The 16814-nt window shown below is 38.1% G+C and overlaps 1 protein-coding gene across 11 annotated transcripts in view; it reads right to left on the bottom strand.

The window, feature by feature from the left end:
• Window positions 1–16814, bottom strand: part of plekha7b (pleckstrin homology domain containing, family A member 7b) — a 116011-nt gene that overhangs the window by 96305 nt on the left and 2892 nt on the right. The window contains exon 1 of one of the 11 annotated variants that reach the window (XM_056268753.1): window positions 2255–2493. The exons of the other annotated variants lie outside the window; for them this stretch is intronic. Within the exon in view, the coding sequence (XP_056124728.1) occupies window positions 2255–2442 (188 nt within the window). The 5' untranslated portion in view covers window positions 2443–2493. Of the gene's footprint in view, window positions 1–2254; window positions 2494–16814 lie in introns of those variants that run through there. 11 annotated transcript variants of the gene reach the window in all.

Genomic DNA, 16814 nt, shown 5'->3' with positions numbered 1-16814 from the left:
AATTTAACCATTATGCAGCATGACAAAATTGTGAATAAGTTTTCATTGACTAAGGATATGTTTATATGACAACTATGTACTAAACACAGACGACAACGTTGTCCAAATGATCCCCATTCACATGGATCTGCGAAAATGACTAAAAAGGTTGTATTATAAATGCCAGGCCTGTAGTTAGCGATATCACTTCGTCAAGAAACACACCGTGAACACGTAATATGTATCCGTGTCATTGCGTGAACATGTAATTCGCATGCGCATGACGTCACCGTTTTCACAAATTCAAATTTATTTTTGTTGTTTACATGGAGACGGTAAAGGCATCGGTTTCAAAACCTTGCACTTTGAAACCCGTTTTTAAAAGTTTGCGTTTTCAGGAACAAGGTTGGCTAAATATGATTAAAAATTATTATTATTATTTTTTTAAGTACATTTGACACAGGACTAAATTAAATATCTGACCAAATTAACACTATATTAAAAGGCACAACTTCTCCTAAAACATTCAACATTCCAGTAGGCAAACATATAAATAGCATGAATAGTATGAAATTTTAGGCTAATCGCATCAAGACAAATATGCAGTCCTCTCAGTGTGGTTGTCCGTTTTTGAGCATCAGTGGACAACTTCACCACTCTCTGTAGAGCCTTGCGGTCAAGGGCAGAAACTCTGCCATGCAAAACAAGGCAAGAGTGTTTTTACTCTTTGCATCAGAAAAAGTAGGAGATGGTTTGAGAAGCCGTCTAACCTTTCTCAGCATTTTGAAGAGTGCATTTTCTTGTTTAGAGAAGTATTTGTTGACTCAGCATAAGAGTTCCGCTAATACTGATTGGTTCGTGTTTCTCCGCCCAGCTTCCTAGAATCAATTACCAGATGCTTTGAGGAAAAGGTTGTTGTTCCTACACCACACTGCCAGCAAGATCTCTTTAAATCATGTCTTTAAATCACTCCAACACAGGACACAGCACTACAAAACAATAAAGTCCTGCCCGAACAACGACTCCCTTGCAGGACGATTGCTCGCTCAAATGTTACTTGGATAAATCCCAGGTAACGTGACTTCCTACAAAAGGAAATTAATGTTTGTTTTGGATGTATGACCTTCCTAAGAAACCAATACCACATCCACCTGCCTACTCTGACAATATATCCTCCAGAGAGTGTCTATGATTTAGACTAATTTTCTTTGAAGAGTCAAAGCAGTAGTCATCAATAGCTTTAAAAAAGACAAATGGTCCTTCACACCATTTCAGAGAGAGCACATTGATTTTTATCTTTTTTTATTCAGAGAGAGCTCCTAGGTCTACATAACATTCAGCCAGACTTTTTAAGGTATCAAAATATTAAGAGTTCACATCTAATTTGGAAACTTTGTTCACATTCAGAAGAGAAACATGTTTAAAACAAAGGCGTAATCTGCACAACCCTGCTGTTCAGAATAAACTAAATATTTGAGGCTTTACTTCAAACACGCACCCGTAAGACTGTGAAGATCATAGTTCGATAGCAAAATCTCAAGTATTAGCCATTGGAATTTCCTTTTCCTTCAAAAAAGGAGGCCAGCTTCATGGTCTGAATAGCATAATTCCTCGTTCTAAACCCCACAGACTGAAACATCTGGAGCAGAGAGCAAAAGACATTGTTTACAAGCTCAAGTCATCTCAGCAGCTCCTTTTATGTTAAGTGAAGGAGAGAAAACGGCATCTCTGCAGTCATATACATTTGCTGGCTCACTTCTTACAAAAATTCTGCATGTCACCTGACATCTGTGTTCAGTTAGAGAAAAAAGAACTCTCCAGCACTAGGCTTTTTGGGTCCACATAAGTGTTGTTATTGCTAAGTATGCTAACCATTAAAGTTACTTGAAACTATTAAAAATTGTTTTCATCAGTTGAAGTAAAGGTAAAATAAAATATAAATATTATATGAAAAACTTCAAATTGAAATGGCACCTAAAAACTAAGTATTGAAATTACTTAAACTGAAATAAAAACTAAGAAAAATTACAAAAGCATATCCAAACTAAAATTAAAAAGAAAATATGAAATAAAAGGTAATGTAAATATTAATAAATACTATAAAAGTACATAAACAACTCTAAAATAACACTGGTCAACGTCATGCAACCTGAGCAATGAAAATAATCATTCGTAAATTCTGAGAATTTGCCATCTGATTAATTCTGATCCTACAACTGCCCTGTTTACTTTGCCCTTTATTAACCTATATTAACCTATATAATATTCTCATTACCTTTCCTCCGCTGATGTAGTTTCATCCTCTTCCTCACTGATAGTCTCCAGTTTAATCTCGGTCCACTCACGTCCAACATCCTGCTTGGTCAAACGGCCCAACGGCAGGCAGCTGCAGCAGGTACCCATGCTGGCGGAGGCTTTAGCATCTCTACGTCTGCGGTCTCTTCGGTCTACAAACTTTCTCATGTACAGCAACACACATCGTTACATCTCAACCATGATTCTGAGTTTAGCGCGGGCTGCAGGGTTAAATACGACAAGTCAATCTGAATGGCCCTGGTGACATACTGCAAAACATAAGCAGCCACTGTCCTCTCTCTCAATCACCTCATTGTTTTTCCTCTGTCCCTTCCTCCTGTCAATGCTCTGTTATTACACCAAGTCCCATTTGTTTTGACCAGCACAAACAATGTGTTTTTAGCCTGTCATGGCTTTCATCTGTCATGGAAGATGTGATGGTACCATGGCACTTTGTGTCTGGTGCCTACTTCTTTCTCAGAGGAAGTATCATACAGTATACTATCTGGACAATATGGATGGCTTGAGGATACAATACAACAGTTGTAAGCAGCAAATCAGCACGACTGGTCTCCTACACTCCAGATTAGATCAGAATATGGCTGCCCTCAGGCAAGTTATTTGAACTGGACTCACAGTGGTACTCCCGGGTTGTGTGTCATTCATTTTGATTGCACTCTGAATTGAATTTAGGTAGCACAGGATGTACAAAGAGTGCAAACAATGTGACACAATCAAAACATTTTGTGATTATCCCAAAAAGCAACAGAGTTTGTCCAACTAATGGAAAATGGAGTATTCAGAAAACCTTTTGGGGGGGGAGCCTACCATGTGCCATTCAATTAAATGTTTGCTAAAAAAAAAAAAATGTTTATATATATATATATATATATATATATATAGTGAATAAAATATTTTTTATAAATACACTACTGTTCAAAGGTTTTGAGGTCTGTAAGATTTTTTTTTTGAAAGACATTAATACTTTTATTCAGCAAGGATGCATTAAATTGATCAAAAGTGGCAGTAAAGACATTTATAATGTTACAAAAATTTATATTTAAAATAAATGTTTTTTTTTTTACTTTCTATTCATCAAAGAATCTGTACAAAAATAATTCTTGAGCACCAAATTAGCATATTGATTTCTGAAGGATCATGTGACACTGAAGACTGGAATAACGGCTGCTGAAAAAAAAATTCAGCTTTGCCATCACAGGAATAAATTAATTTTTAAAATATATATATTTTTAAAAAATTAAAAAAAAGAGAGTTGTTTTAAATTGCAATAACATTTCACAGTACTTCTGTTTTTATTTTATTTTTGATAAAATAAATGGAACACTGGTGATTATAAGTCCCATTTAACATTTAAAAAAAATAACTCTTACCGAACCCAACCTTTTGAAATAATCCTTTAAAAAATACAATAACATAAAATTTTGAATACATTTAATTTTAGGGACAATTATGGAAGGACACTACATTTCTCTGATGAAGAGTTCTCAAAATTTTTATGTCATTATTTATTTTTATAAATTTATAGTTATTTGAAAACAGTGTGTAGAACATACTGTATTATATTGTGTGAAAGTAATCTACATAACATGGAATTAATAGGCATAGTCAGACTAAATTAATGATGCATATAATTAAATAAAAAAATAAGAATTATGGTAGATTTTAAAAAATGTGTTTAACTACTGAAATTCCTCAACTTGCAAGACAGCTTATATTTATCTTCCTGTCATTCTGATTCAAATTCCAATTCAACATCCTGTGGGACATGACCAATTCAATTCTAATTCCTGCTCATGAATTGAAAGGGAGCCAATTCTTACATTTGGCCCAACCCTGGAATTCTCAAGACGATCAGTCATGCCTGGATTCATAAGCAGACCCCCCTGCTGCTGCTGGTGAGATACAAATAACACGATTTCCACAAGATAAATGATTAATGCCGCAGGTAGTTCAAAAAGAGCATTTCTCTTTTTTTCCTCATGAGCAGTTCAGTCCACTGCAGCTCCACTGCGCACAGCCCCCACCGCAACAGGAAAACATTAAGCAGTCCCGTCACAGCGAAAGGCTCCTGCCTCACTGAAAAACGCAGCATAATCACTTTATCCCCTATTCTCTTCAGAGAAAGAGGGTAAGAGGGAGAGAGAAAGAGAGAGAGAGAGGGGTAATACTGGCACAAACATGCTGTCTCATAATGCCTCATGCGTATGCTGAGAAACATCTGAGGGATCAAAAAGAACTAGTGAACAAGTCAAGACACCTCAGATTTCAAATCAATCTAATATAACTGAAGTGAGCATCTGCTACTGAGTAAGCATCCATCCTATGTAAACATTATGGTATGAAACAGCTGACTGAGATAAGCCAGAAAAAGCCACTGCACCTATAATATTAGCATTTTTTACTTGCACTGCAATATTTTGTCTGACGTACTGTGACGAAGCACAACCACTGCTCAGCGCTGAGGCTGACTACAAAAGCCAGCCAATCACACTTAGGGATTACACAAAGGAAACAAACACCTTTCAGTGGAGCGGATGTCATGTAAAGGTCACACACACACACTCATAGTATTCATGACGAGGCCAAAACAAAACGTCTGACAATGTATAGCTATAATAACACACACACACACACACAGAAAGACACAAAATAAATCAAGTAGCTTTAAAAAAACATTTGAATCTGACTGATAATAAACTGATGATGTTACAGGTTGTTGTATAAATCGCACGAAGACATCTCAACAAATCAGTCTTTAATCCAAACAGAATTATGCAGGAGAAAACAACCACATTAGCACAAACGATACCATCAACTACCTCAAACTGAGGGCTTATATACGCAGAGCAAACAAAGTAACTAAACAAGGAACACCTGAACTGAATGAATCAAACAATGGTGTAACCATGGAAACAAACAAGCAGGGAACAGAGAGAACATAACTAATTAACATACTAGAAAACTAACTATGAAACTCAGGCATGAATGGAACAGAAAAACATGATAAACAAACTCAGAATGTGACATTACTCCCCCTCCCGGAAAGACCGTCCTTGAGGCAAAAAGAGTCCAAACTGGGAGGGTGGGCGGGCACCCTGGAGTAGTGGCGGGTAACGGGCAGGTGACCAGGGTGGTGCAGGTGGGCTTGGAAGCCTCTAGGGCAGCACCGGCAATACAGGGAGCCAGGGAGGTACTGTCAGTGCAGGGGGCGCTGGAGATGTAAATAGCAAGGGCTCGGTCTTCTTGAGATGAGGGAGCTAGGAACAGTATATGGGTGCTTCTCAATTCTTATTTGTGCATCCTCGTTTCCTTTCCTCGCGTCTCATCTCCACCCCCTGTAGGATGCGAGGGAAGGCTGCAAGGAGAGAAAATGAGGACGGAGGAATCGAATAAAAGCTTTTTTATACATTGGAATACTTGATAACTCGAGCGTCACTTCATAGCGTCACCAGCTGCACTCAAAGGATCCATCCTTATGTTGTATTAGTTTGGTTATTTAAGAAATTCATAATAAATAATAATAAAGCAAGATACCCTGTTGAAATATGTGAGATGTGTGGTTTATATAAACTGCAAAGGTAAAGTATACATTAAAATTATTGTGACCGATGTGAAGGGGGAAAAGAAGTCCCTATTAGTCAATAAAGCTATTCCGCAAAGGATACACCCGTGTATCCTCGCTCATAACTCCTCAGGAAGCCTCCTCACTCCTCGATCCTCGCCTCCTCGTGGTGCAATTAGAAAATTGAGACGTCCTTCAAGATGGCTGAGCTCGATTGGTTTTCGGGTCATAGGATGGAAGACGGAGGAGCGAGGAGACGAGCAGGGATATTGAGAAGCACCCAGTATCTTTGGAGATGTAATTGGCAAAGGAACTAGGGACATTGGAGCTTAGAACACTGAAGACAGGAGCTAGGGACACTGGAGTTATGAATGGTAATACTGCAGGAACTCCTCCACATATTGTTCCAGAGGCTGACCGCTCTGACAGAGGAAGAAGAGGAGATGATCATCAGCCAGTCCTCTTGCCTCAGCCAGATCCATATTTCCCCTTCTTGTTTTAGGGTCTGGTATTGTCACGTAAACTGTGGTTGTGATCAAAGAGCACAACGATATAGAGTTCACAATAGTCCCTTTATTTAACCCAAACCATGAGAAAAACCAAGAGATAACAAAGGGTAAATAAACAAGGAACACCTGAACTGAATGGATCAAATAATAGCCGTGTTTCCACTGTTGGGCCAAAAGTAAGCATGCTAGTGCGTGCCAGGGCCAGTCACGCTTCCACAGTCACTTCCGGGGCTTGATCGGCCCTCATCCGGGCTTCCTCTGAGCTAATGGCCAGGGGCTTTTAGCCCGCCGAATTCCTTGGTCTAAAGCGGGTCAACTGGGGTTTGAGGACTGGTCATGAACAAAGGCGGAGTTTACCTTAGTCATGAGAAGGTCAACAACGCTGCTCATATCCCATGTTATTATCAAGCTACCAGCTAACATAACATTCAACGCCCTCCTCGACTACATCAAACTGTCAAGCACCTTAACATCCTTCAAACAGGCCCTCAAAACTTTTTTTTTTCATTTCTTGTGCTAGTTATGTAACCATGTCTATATACCTTGTTTGTTTGTTTTATCGATGTAAACCAACAACTGTAAAGCGTCTTTGAGTGTCTAGAACATAGGTCGGCAACCCGCGGCTCTAGAGCCGCATGCGGCTCTTAAGCGCCGCCCTAGTGGCTCCCTGGAGCTTTTTCAAAAATTTGAAAATGGAAAAAATATTTTTTGTTTTAATATAATTTCTGTAGGATGAAAAACATGACAAACATTCTTAAAGTTTTTCAACGTTGTAAAAATGTGTATAATAAATATTTAATTTCAACATTTCTGTCAACGAAGAATTTACGTCATAGACAGACTGTGACACACGTGTCTGTCAGATCGGCCTGCCCTGATGCCAGACCGGTGGCTGACAAATAATCAAACAAACCGGCGGGTGTGTCATGGGCCATGGATCCCAAGGGGAAAAAGAGAAAGATAGCTGAGCACTCCCAACGCAATAGAGTGCGGCGCGGGACTAGATTTGATGGCCGAGTGCGAGCGCGGGCGGTAATGCACTCACTCTACTAAAACAAAATAGAAACGATTTACAGGCCAGAATTTCTATTCATAACATGTTTGCAGCGTTGAGCGATATAGCCAATCACAGACATATGTGTTGATTTCTTGAACGCAATGGCCAATCAGAAGTAGAGCCCGACCGATATGGATTTTTGGGGGCCGATGCCGATACCGATATTAGGGAGTAAAAAAAGCCCGATACCGATATATCGGCCGATATTATTTATGTGTATATTATAATACAGTAGCAATATTATTTATGTGTATTATAGTACAGTATACCAGTCAAAAGTTTGGACACTTTCCTATTGGTGTGTTCAAACTTTTGATGGGTACTTTACACAGTAGCTATAGCCTAAACAGAATAAATATATTTTATAAACACGTTTTGCAATGATCACTCAAATGTGGTAATCAAACACTTGTGTGACACAGATATGTAATGGAGGCAGGGGGAATGATAGAATGAGAATTATACAGCTGAGCTGTAACCAAACTAGTTTGCATTGCATGTTATATTATATTATATTCTAAATACTGTTGCATAATCTTCACTAACGACGACTTTGTCTTTTAATTTAGTCATAACTTGTATCAATAAATATATAAAAAGTGTCACTGACAAAACCTTATTATCTTCTATTTTTACTCTTAATTCCTCTAATCTCTACCAGTGGAGGAAGAACTCAGATCTTTTTACTAAAGTAAAATGAATAATATCATAATGAAAACGTTTTTAATTACATATGTACAGTACTTTTATACTATTTTAAATAATTAGTAAGCAAAATGTACTAAACGTGAAACTAGGCTACTCTTAATGCAAAATGGCCCTATATAAAGTGTTATAATTATATACATTTTTGGAATATTGCTTGATGTTGTAACGTAGCTTATCAGGCAGAATGAGCTTTAACACTGTGTCTACACCGGACGCGGCCGTTACTGCTCGCGTCGCAACAGCTAGACAAAGCAGAATCAGTTTACTGTCGGAGATCGCTCGCGCCACGCATTTTAATCAATGTTTCATCAACCAATTGCCTTAATAAATAAGAAGTAGGCCTAAATATAGCAGACAATATAATCAGGACTTCTCAGCTGCGCGCTTGCAATAGTCACAAGCTCACACAATACGTGACAGAGGCTTGTAGCAGAGAAATCAATTCTGTGAATTACACCGCGCAAATCACAAGTAGGCTACTACCCACCGGATGAAGAAGGGTTGGCTCTCAGTCTCCACAGGCTACATAAAATATTCATTTTATTTTATTTTATTTTTCGTGTTCGCATTTATGAGGAAAAAACAATGTTACAGACGCGACAGTTCAGCACTACGGACGTGAGCGCTCTGAAAGCGGCACTAATGCTTTGAAACTTTCACATAGACATCAAACAGAAAGCACAAAACCTTTCGTTTCAAAGTTAATTTCGTTTTGTATTAATTGTATCTTAATTTTAATCAATGTTTCATCAGCCATTTGCCTGGATTTAATTTATAAGAAGTAAATTTAGCAGACGATAGATAATCTCGACACGGAGGCGCCTGCGGGTGAACTGGAGCTCGTCTCATGAACCGAAACTCAGCGTATAGACCTGAGAATTGAAATATATCTATATTGAAATGTCTACTTTTAAACAGAACAATTCAAAACGAAAGACAGACAGACTCATGTAATCGTATGAAATGTGCATTTCTCTCTGGCGCGCGGCTCACTGAAGATCGCGAGTCAGCATCGTCAACTTAATCTTTGGCTGACACTGACTGAAAACACTTGTTTATTAATAAACAATTAAAATGTCTCCTTGCTATATTTGTTGTATTCATAATCATTACTTTTGCCAGTTCTTGTGACAGCTTTTAGGTGCTTTATTGGCAGCGCCACCCTTACATGAATCACCGCACCCGCATCTTTTTAAATATTCATTTATCGGCCATTATAAATGCCGATACCGATAGTTAGGAAAATGCCTAAAATCGGCCGATAATATCGGCCCGCCGATATATCGGTCGGGCTCTAATCAGAAGCATTTAAGATAGACTCCCCTCACGCTCAAAACTGACTTTTTTGTTCCGTGCTGAATTCTGTATGCTGGCAAATCCTCCAATTATAACGAACAACGTGTGGATATTATGAAAGATTCATTGTGCAGTCAGCTTCATTGATAATAACAGAGATGTGTGAGATCGCGATGAACTGTCAGCTTTTTAGGAATTATTAGCCTAAGAGAGCGCACTTTGCGCGCATTCAGTCATGCCAAACCATGCACGCATAGTAAACTGCTTGCTTTTATGTTAAATTAACAGTGGTTTGTGTTTTAATGCTTTAATAACAAATCATTTATCAGGAGGATGTATGGTGGCGACACGTAGGCTAACTTGAAAGTATTTGGAGGTACAGAAAAAAGTCTATTTTGCGGGCGGGAGCGGGACAAAACATAAATGTTGCGGGCGGGAGAAAGAAAGTTGAGAACGTCAGTTATAACGACCCACGCATTAAAAAATGGTCGGGTTAAAATCGGGCTCGGGCTTGATTTTTTGGGCCCGATCTAAGCTCTAATTTGTAGCCTACTTATCATTTTGATACTAGAGGGCTAATATAACACTTACAGCATGTGTTGCCTTCATTATAAGGCTTATATAAAGCTTTTAATTTTTTGCGGCTCCAGACAGATTTTTTTTTTTTTTTTTTTGGTCCAATATGGCTCTTTCAACATTTTGGTTTGCCGACCCCTGGTCTAGAAAATCGCTATAAAAATTAAATGTATTATTATTATTATTATTAACATTTAAGTCATTTTAAACAATTCTCAGCTCAAAACTCACTTTGACACCAGCGAGTGTTTGAAATAACTTCCTTGTGATCCGATGGGGATTCTTATCGCAGTATGAGGCAGAAATATATTTATATGCGATGCTAAAGGCTACTTATGCTAACCATTGCAATAATAAATACATATACCAAATAGCAGAGTCTGTTGAAGAACGTAGACAAATCATAATTAATTATAATTGTGTATTTATTTGGTTTCATGTTTTATCGGTCTCTTCCCTGTGCCTTTGTTGATACCAGACAAATGCATCTGCATATGTAAAAAAAAAACATGTATAACTCCTGACTCCTGTTTTCTTCTCATGAGCTCCCTCTGTTGCTCTGGCTGAAAGGAGGTGTGTGGAAGCTAATGTATAGCGTACTTGCTGCATGACATGGAGGTGCCAACGCGATAACTTAACATTCTCTGTCGTTTTTGTTCACACAGATAATGAGAACCAGAGAATCAGAGTAATACATCATTAGAAACGGTAAAGAGTCTTCTTTTATAAACTCTCATTTACAACAATACATGCTTTTGTAAAAGAAATAAAACAAACAGGATGTGCTTTCTGCCGTCTCAGCCTCCGTAAACTGGAGCGCGTCACAAAAATTAACAAACTCAGCGTATAGTCTACTTGGCTCACAGACACAAGAAATATATCTATAGAAAGCTTGAAATGTCTACTTTTAAACTAACCAAATAAAAAAAAAAAATACTCTCTGATTATGTAATCCGCATGAAACGTGCATTTCTCTCTGAAGTAACTGCTCTTTCAGATATTGTTGGATTTCTGCAAAAACAACTGGTTCAGAAAAGACTGCTCATGTTTACAAATACACTTATTCCATGGATGGGACAAAAAAAAAAAAAGTAGCGATGGGAAGATAATGCACCAATAGCTAACCTCTGTAACTAAATGCTGTACCTAAGCTAAACTGTACGTGTATTCAGATTCATCAATTGGAAATATTTAATTCCAATTGAAACTAAAATAGTCGATGTAAACATTGCTATTGTCTTCTGATGCTAAACGAAAAATACTTATATATTAAAATTTATAAACCATTGCTTCCGGTACACTGCCATATACTAGTAGTACGGCTATTATAGTAGAGTGCCATATAGTGCTCACGAAAGAGACGTTGTACCATGTGACATAAGTGCGTTGTGAAGTTCAAACGAGAAGGGGCGTTCCTCCATGCTTCCACGTTAGTGCTCGCACTAATTTCACAACACACTTACATCACGTCACAACGTCTCTCTTTTCAACACATCGGGGATGGCATGAGTGTAAGTAAATTTTAATTATTTGGGTGAACTATCCCTTTGAACGTGCATCCAGGGGGTTAGTGAATAAGCTATTTAGTGTTCTGCCCCTAAATACAACCCTATCAAACTATCAATCCTCAGTGTTTCAAGTCTAATCTCAAGCATCATTTATTAACTGTTAAATGTGAAGAAACACAGGAAGGTATGGGCCATCCCAATAGGTCATTAGGTTAAAATGAGCACATATGTCTACAGTAAATATTCTAATTAATATATAAAATATGACAGTAATTCACCCCAAAAACACTCAGTAGTAGCCTAATCTGGAGTGCATCTCCACTATATTTCAAACCGATGTGACAGCAGGTAATGTAGCATGACTCTACACCATCAGAAAGTAGAAAGTCAAAAGGTCATTTGCAGGATGAGTGAGCTTTGCCTCTGAAATAAAGGTATGGGACTACTTAAAAACACATCTACACAGGAACAGTGACGCGTGGAGGGGGTTGCTGGTTTGGCACAAATGCTGCTCCACTGACATTGCTGGGAGATGGTGCCTATAGGGAAATCCATCCTCTTTAATCAACATTTAAAGTGTTTTGCCTCCACTCTACTGAAACACATCATGGTTAATTAACTCATTGCGTCCCAAGAACTGCAGGAGACTGAACCAATAGTGTGTGTTGGGGGGGGGTGTCAACACACAATGAGAGAAGAGAAAGGGCGATTGAGGTAAAAATGCCACAAACTGAAATTCTACATTTTTTCCCAAGAGTTTGAGCTGTGGGAGTGCCAGAGAGCTGGTGTTTGGGAATCTGAATCTCTGTAGGCGGTCAATTTAGGGCTACAGTCTCATGGAAATACAACACTTCCACTGCAGCTCTAGTGGGACGTAAACCCAAATGACAAAAAGGATATTGTCCCAATAGGACACCATTGTGTCTAAGTGCCTTTGGGGAGATATAGAATTGCACAAATTCAGTACAGAATAACTTTTCGGAGTATCTGCTGGCTTTTTGGGGAGGAAAACTGATTCTCGTTTCACACGTGCTCGTACGCAAAATTCCAAATAATCAGAAGCTCTAACAGCCATTCACTCAAGTGTAAATATATATATATTCTACTGTCCAGAAATTTGGGATCAGTATGATTTAAAAACAAAATGTTTTTAAAGAAATCTCTTATGCTCACCAAGGCTGTAATTTATTCAAAGCTGATTTTTCAGCTTCATTACTCCAATCTTCAGTGTCACATTATCCTTCAGAAACCATTCTAATATGCAGATTTGGTGTTCAGTAACATTTCTTCTTTTTTCAACTTTTAAGATAATCAGTTGTGATGCTTAATATTTTTCTGGAGAAATACTTTTTAGGATTCTTTAATGTTCAAAAGAACAGTATTTATTTGAAATAGTAAAGACATTTGTAATGTTACAAAATATTTCTGTCACTTGATCAACTTGTTCATTAAATAAAAATATTATTTTCTTTCAACAAAAAAAAGTTGGCTGGTAATGTATATTCTTAAGAGGAGGATATTTTCTTCCTCCCTCGGGGCTCATGTAAATGAGTTTGATTTTACTACGGCCGCTCACATTCAACAGTCCTGCCATTGTGTTGACGACTCTTATTTCCAAAAAACTTGCTGCACAAGCAGTGGCTGTTGTCACGGCAGCGACATGCAGACTTGGCCTGAGCTCAGGCTGTTGGATGAGCAGTGAAGTGAAAGAAGGGGGTCGGGGGGGGGCTTCCTCAAACAGAGTCACCATGGACCTTACCATCAGGGTAGACGCCGTATTTAATTTGATGTGAATTCTGAAACGAACGACAGAAGTGCAGTTTGTTCTAGGGGTGTGCACAAATATTCAAAATATTCATAATTATTATTCGAAAAATAAAGATACTATTCAAATTTTACTACGTTGCTTTGCTTGCCGTAAATGCAGTGAATCCATGACAAATTCCAAGCACGCAAACTAAAACCCCCAGTTATAATGAAATGCACTGGGTGGCGCTGTGGAGCGTTTAAACAAGTTGATTGTATTTGATCATAATGTCGTAGCCTGTCTTGCAAAGTTTCGAATTACTTAGATGAAAATGATCTAACTAAATGATCTTACAAAATGGAATTACTTTTTGATCAAATTAATTAATGAAGCGGAGTTATCATAATATCACCACCACATGAGAAATCGCATGAAATCCAAACACCAGTCGAATGACTGCAGGTAAGACCAGCTGTACCCTAATGAGCCGAGAAGATAACTTATAGACTCTGATAGAATGATCTCGAAACGTGCTTCCTTTAAGTTTGGTCGAGGGAGACAGATTTAAGAACAGAAAACACAAGCTGTTAGAAAACCTCAATATACATAACGTAAGCTTGTTGTGTAAATTGCCTAACCGTAAGCTTGTTCAGAAATGGTGACAAAAACTTACGCCTTTCTCGTTAAACGTCATTTTAATAAACGAATATTCACAATATTTTTTTTTTTAAATGTCCATCCCTAGTTTGTTCAATAGTTTTTTTTCGAAGCATCAAAAATATTCCTTTCTAAAAAAAAAAAATTAAATCAGTAGACAAAGCACTCCAGAAAACATTGGTTGTGAAAATCAAATGACTTCAGCTAGAACAAATTCTACTCCAAATAATCTGGCAAACTTATTGTAAGAGAAAGATTGAACTAACCAACTGGCACAAAAAGCTTTCAAACTCAGGGCAACCCTGACTGTCCTATAGGAAAAATCTCTTATGTGTGAACCTGCCAATATGAGCTCTTGGTAAGAGGAAGGACATACTGTCACTCTGATAAACAACACTGACCCTCGACCCTTCTGAAAAGCTGCTGAAGCGAGACAGATGTAGAGTGGAAAGGACGTCTCCGCACAGGCACTATTCCTCACACGTCTGATCGTCCAGGCTGGAGCGGAGGCCTGCTGAGACCACCTGCCATTCACTCTCTGAGACTGAGAAACCAATGCGGGATACAGAGATGAATCACCTTGACTCTTTATGACTCAGCCAAACCCTTCAGATGTCCACTGAGTTCAATAGGTTTTCCTCACGCTGAGCTGACCTACGAGGACCTTTCAGAAATCATTTGTCCTGAGTCACAACCTCCTAATAAAGTCATATAGGTCATTCTAAGAATACAGGTGCCCAGTGTCTGTCATACATGTAGGCCTACATCAGCTAATATATTATGCATATTGTGATGAAAAAATATATTATGAAAATAAAAGCTGGCATTTTATCTTTCCCTCTCTACACAGTATATATTCAGATTTAATTTGATTCATATATATTAACAGTAATATAAACAGTAATATTATAACTATTATTACAGTTTTGACAGGGTTTTTTTTAAAGTAATTTATTCCTGTGATGGCAAAGCTGCATTTTCAGCAGTCATTACTCCAGTCTTCAGTGTCACATGATCCTTCAGAAATGTAAATGTCTTAAAACGGTCACTTTTGACCAATTTAATGTGTCCTTCCTTGCTGAATACAACCATTAATGTAAAAAAATAACATTAATTCTTACAGACCCCACCCGTTTGAACAGTGTATATATATATGGATTGTAGATTATATAATACATTGGATTGTTAATAATTATATTCCAACATGTTAAAATGTATTCATTTATCTTGAGATTGCACAATAACACTAACAGAATGTTTTTAATCTGTTTAAAATTTACTTTAAAGAAACACCCTATCAAACTGGAAAAGGCACCGGTTTCACAGAATGACCTCTTTAAAGGTCAACTGAAGATCCACCTGTCTCCTGCATACAGTGATGGAGAACATGTGCCTCTCCGTCTCAAAATGAGTGGGGACATCTGAGACCCTTTTTCCCCATTCATATCACTTAATTAGATGGATGCTGGATGGATACAGACATACACTAAATCCATTAGCTATACGTTTTATGGGACTTATTAAATGTTTGGCATAATTCAAGCCTGCAGTATATCAAACATAATTTGGATAATAATCCAGTATGCCGGATACAGAGCAGTCCCCCATGAACAACAAAAATAATAATCACATCAGCAGAAATGATGGTCTCTGAGAGTGGCTAATGTAACGCAAGCATGCTTTGTCTCAAGGACAGTCTAAGCATCACTCTCTCCATTCTGCTGCACATTTAACAACATCCAGTACTCTACTGTACTCTATACTGTACTGCAGTCTACGGCAATGAATGTTGATTTATAAAACCACAAGAGGATAAAGAAAAAAAATATCTTCTCATAAAGTTTGAAGTGAGGGAAAGCACACAGCCACTTGTGACTGCCAGTCTTTACACAAATGGTGCATGATAAATTCTTTGGCATAAGTGAGTCAAATAACCACAGACAGCAAACAATGCAATTTAAACCACAAAATGGGCCGATTAAAGCAGTGGAAGGCTCTCTCCATACCTAAAAAGGCAGAAATAAGCAACAAAGTATGCAGGCTTTTCTATTCTAGCTTTCTTTGCCTAAAAAAACAATCAGCTCCTTTTCTAGCACGTTAACACAAAATGACACGAAGACAATGTCCAGCAGGATCAAAACAGGAACTATAAATGTCATTTAGCCCACAAATAAGTTCATTACTTTATTACAGTCTTGACATTTCAGCTCTCGAAGGCCTCTGAGCTGCACTGTTCAGTATTTGACTGTGCCCAGATGCAGCACAATGAGTCCCTTCACATGCCCCACAATAAAACTGTCAGCAATAACACATTTCTAAAATCATTTTCTTTGACCTTTAAAACACCCCCCTCACTACAGCAGCATTGTCGGGATGCATTTTTCTGGTCAGACACCAGTGGAGCATTGAACTGACAAATAAACAGCTTTATGGGAAAGTGGTGCTTTTTAGATGCAAAGAAGAGTACAAGAAGACTCTAAGGCATTCTGGATTGCGTGGGCTACGTTGGTGGCACATCAAGATACCGTAACTGGGTGATTGTCATGTATTCTCGTTGGTAGGTTTCTCAGATGCAGAGACTGCATGATATTTTGGCATCTGTGTACGATCCATATGAGACTTATGTTGAATAAAACAACTAATGAGTAATACAGAGGAAGGTCACATCACAAACATACAATTTCAATAAAGAAACTGAGTTACCACAAGATGCATTAGGTCACTGTAGGATCATGTACTTTATATAGGCTACTCTGGTGAATGTGTTCAAGGACTCTCCTAAGCTATTGAAAAAAAAGCCACAAGTAAACATTATTTTCACTGCAATCCTGCAGCAAATCATTGCATGGCAATTGTGTAGAAGCCAGCAAAGATGGACTCTACACAATTCAGACACGAA

Source organism: Rhinichthys klamathensis, unplaced genomic scaffold (genome assembly GCF_029890125.1).
Source record: "Rhinichthys klamathensis goyatoka isolate OS25496 unplaced genomic scaffold, OSU_Roscu_1.1 h1tg000275l_1, whole genome shotgun sequence".
Lineage (NCBI taxonomy): Eukaryota > Metazoa > Chordata > Actinopteri > Cypriniformes > Leuciscidae > Rhinichthys > Rhinichthys klamathensis.
Note: the sequence above shows the minus strand (reverse complement) of the source record. Positions and strands in the feature narration are given on the sequence as shown.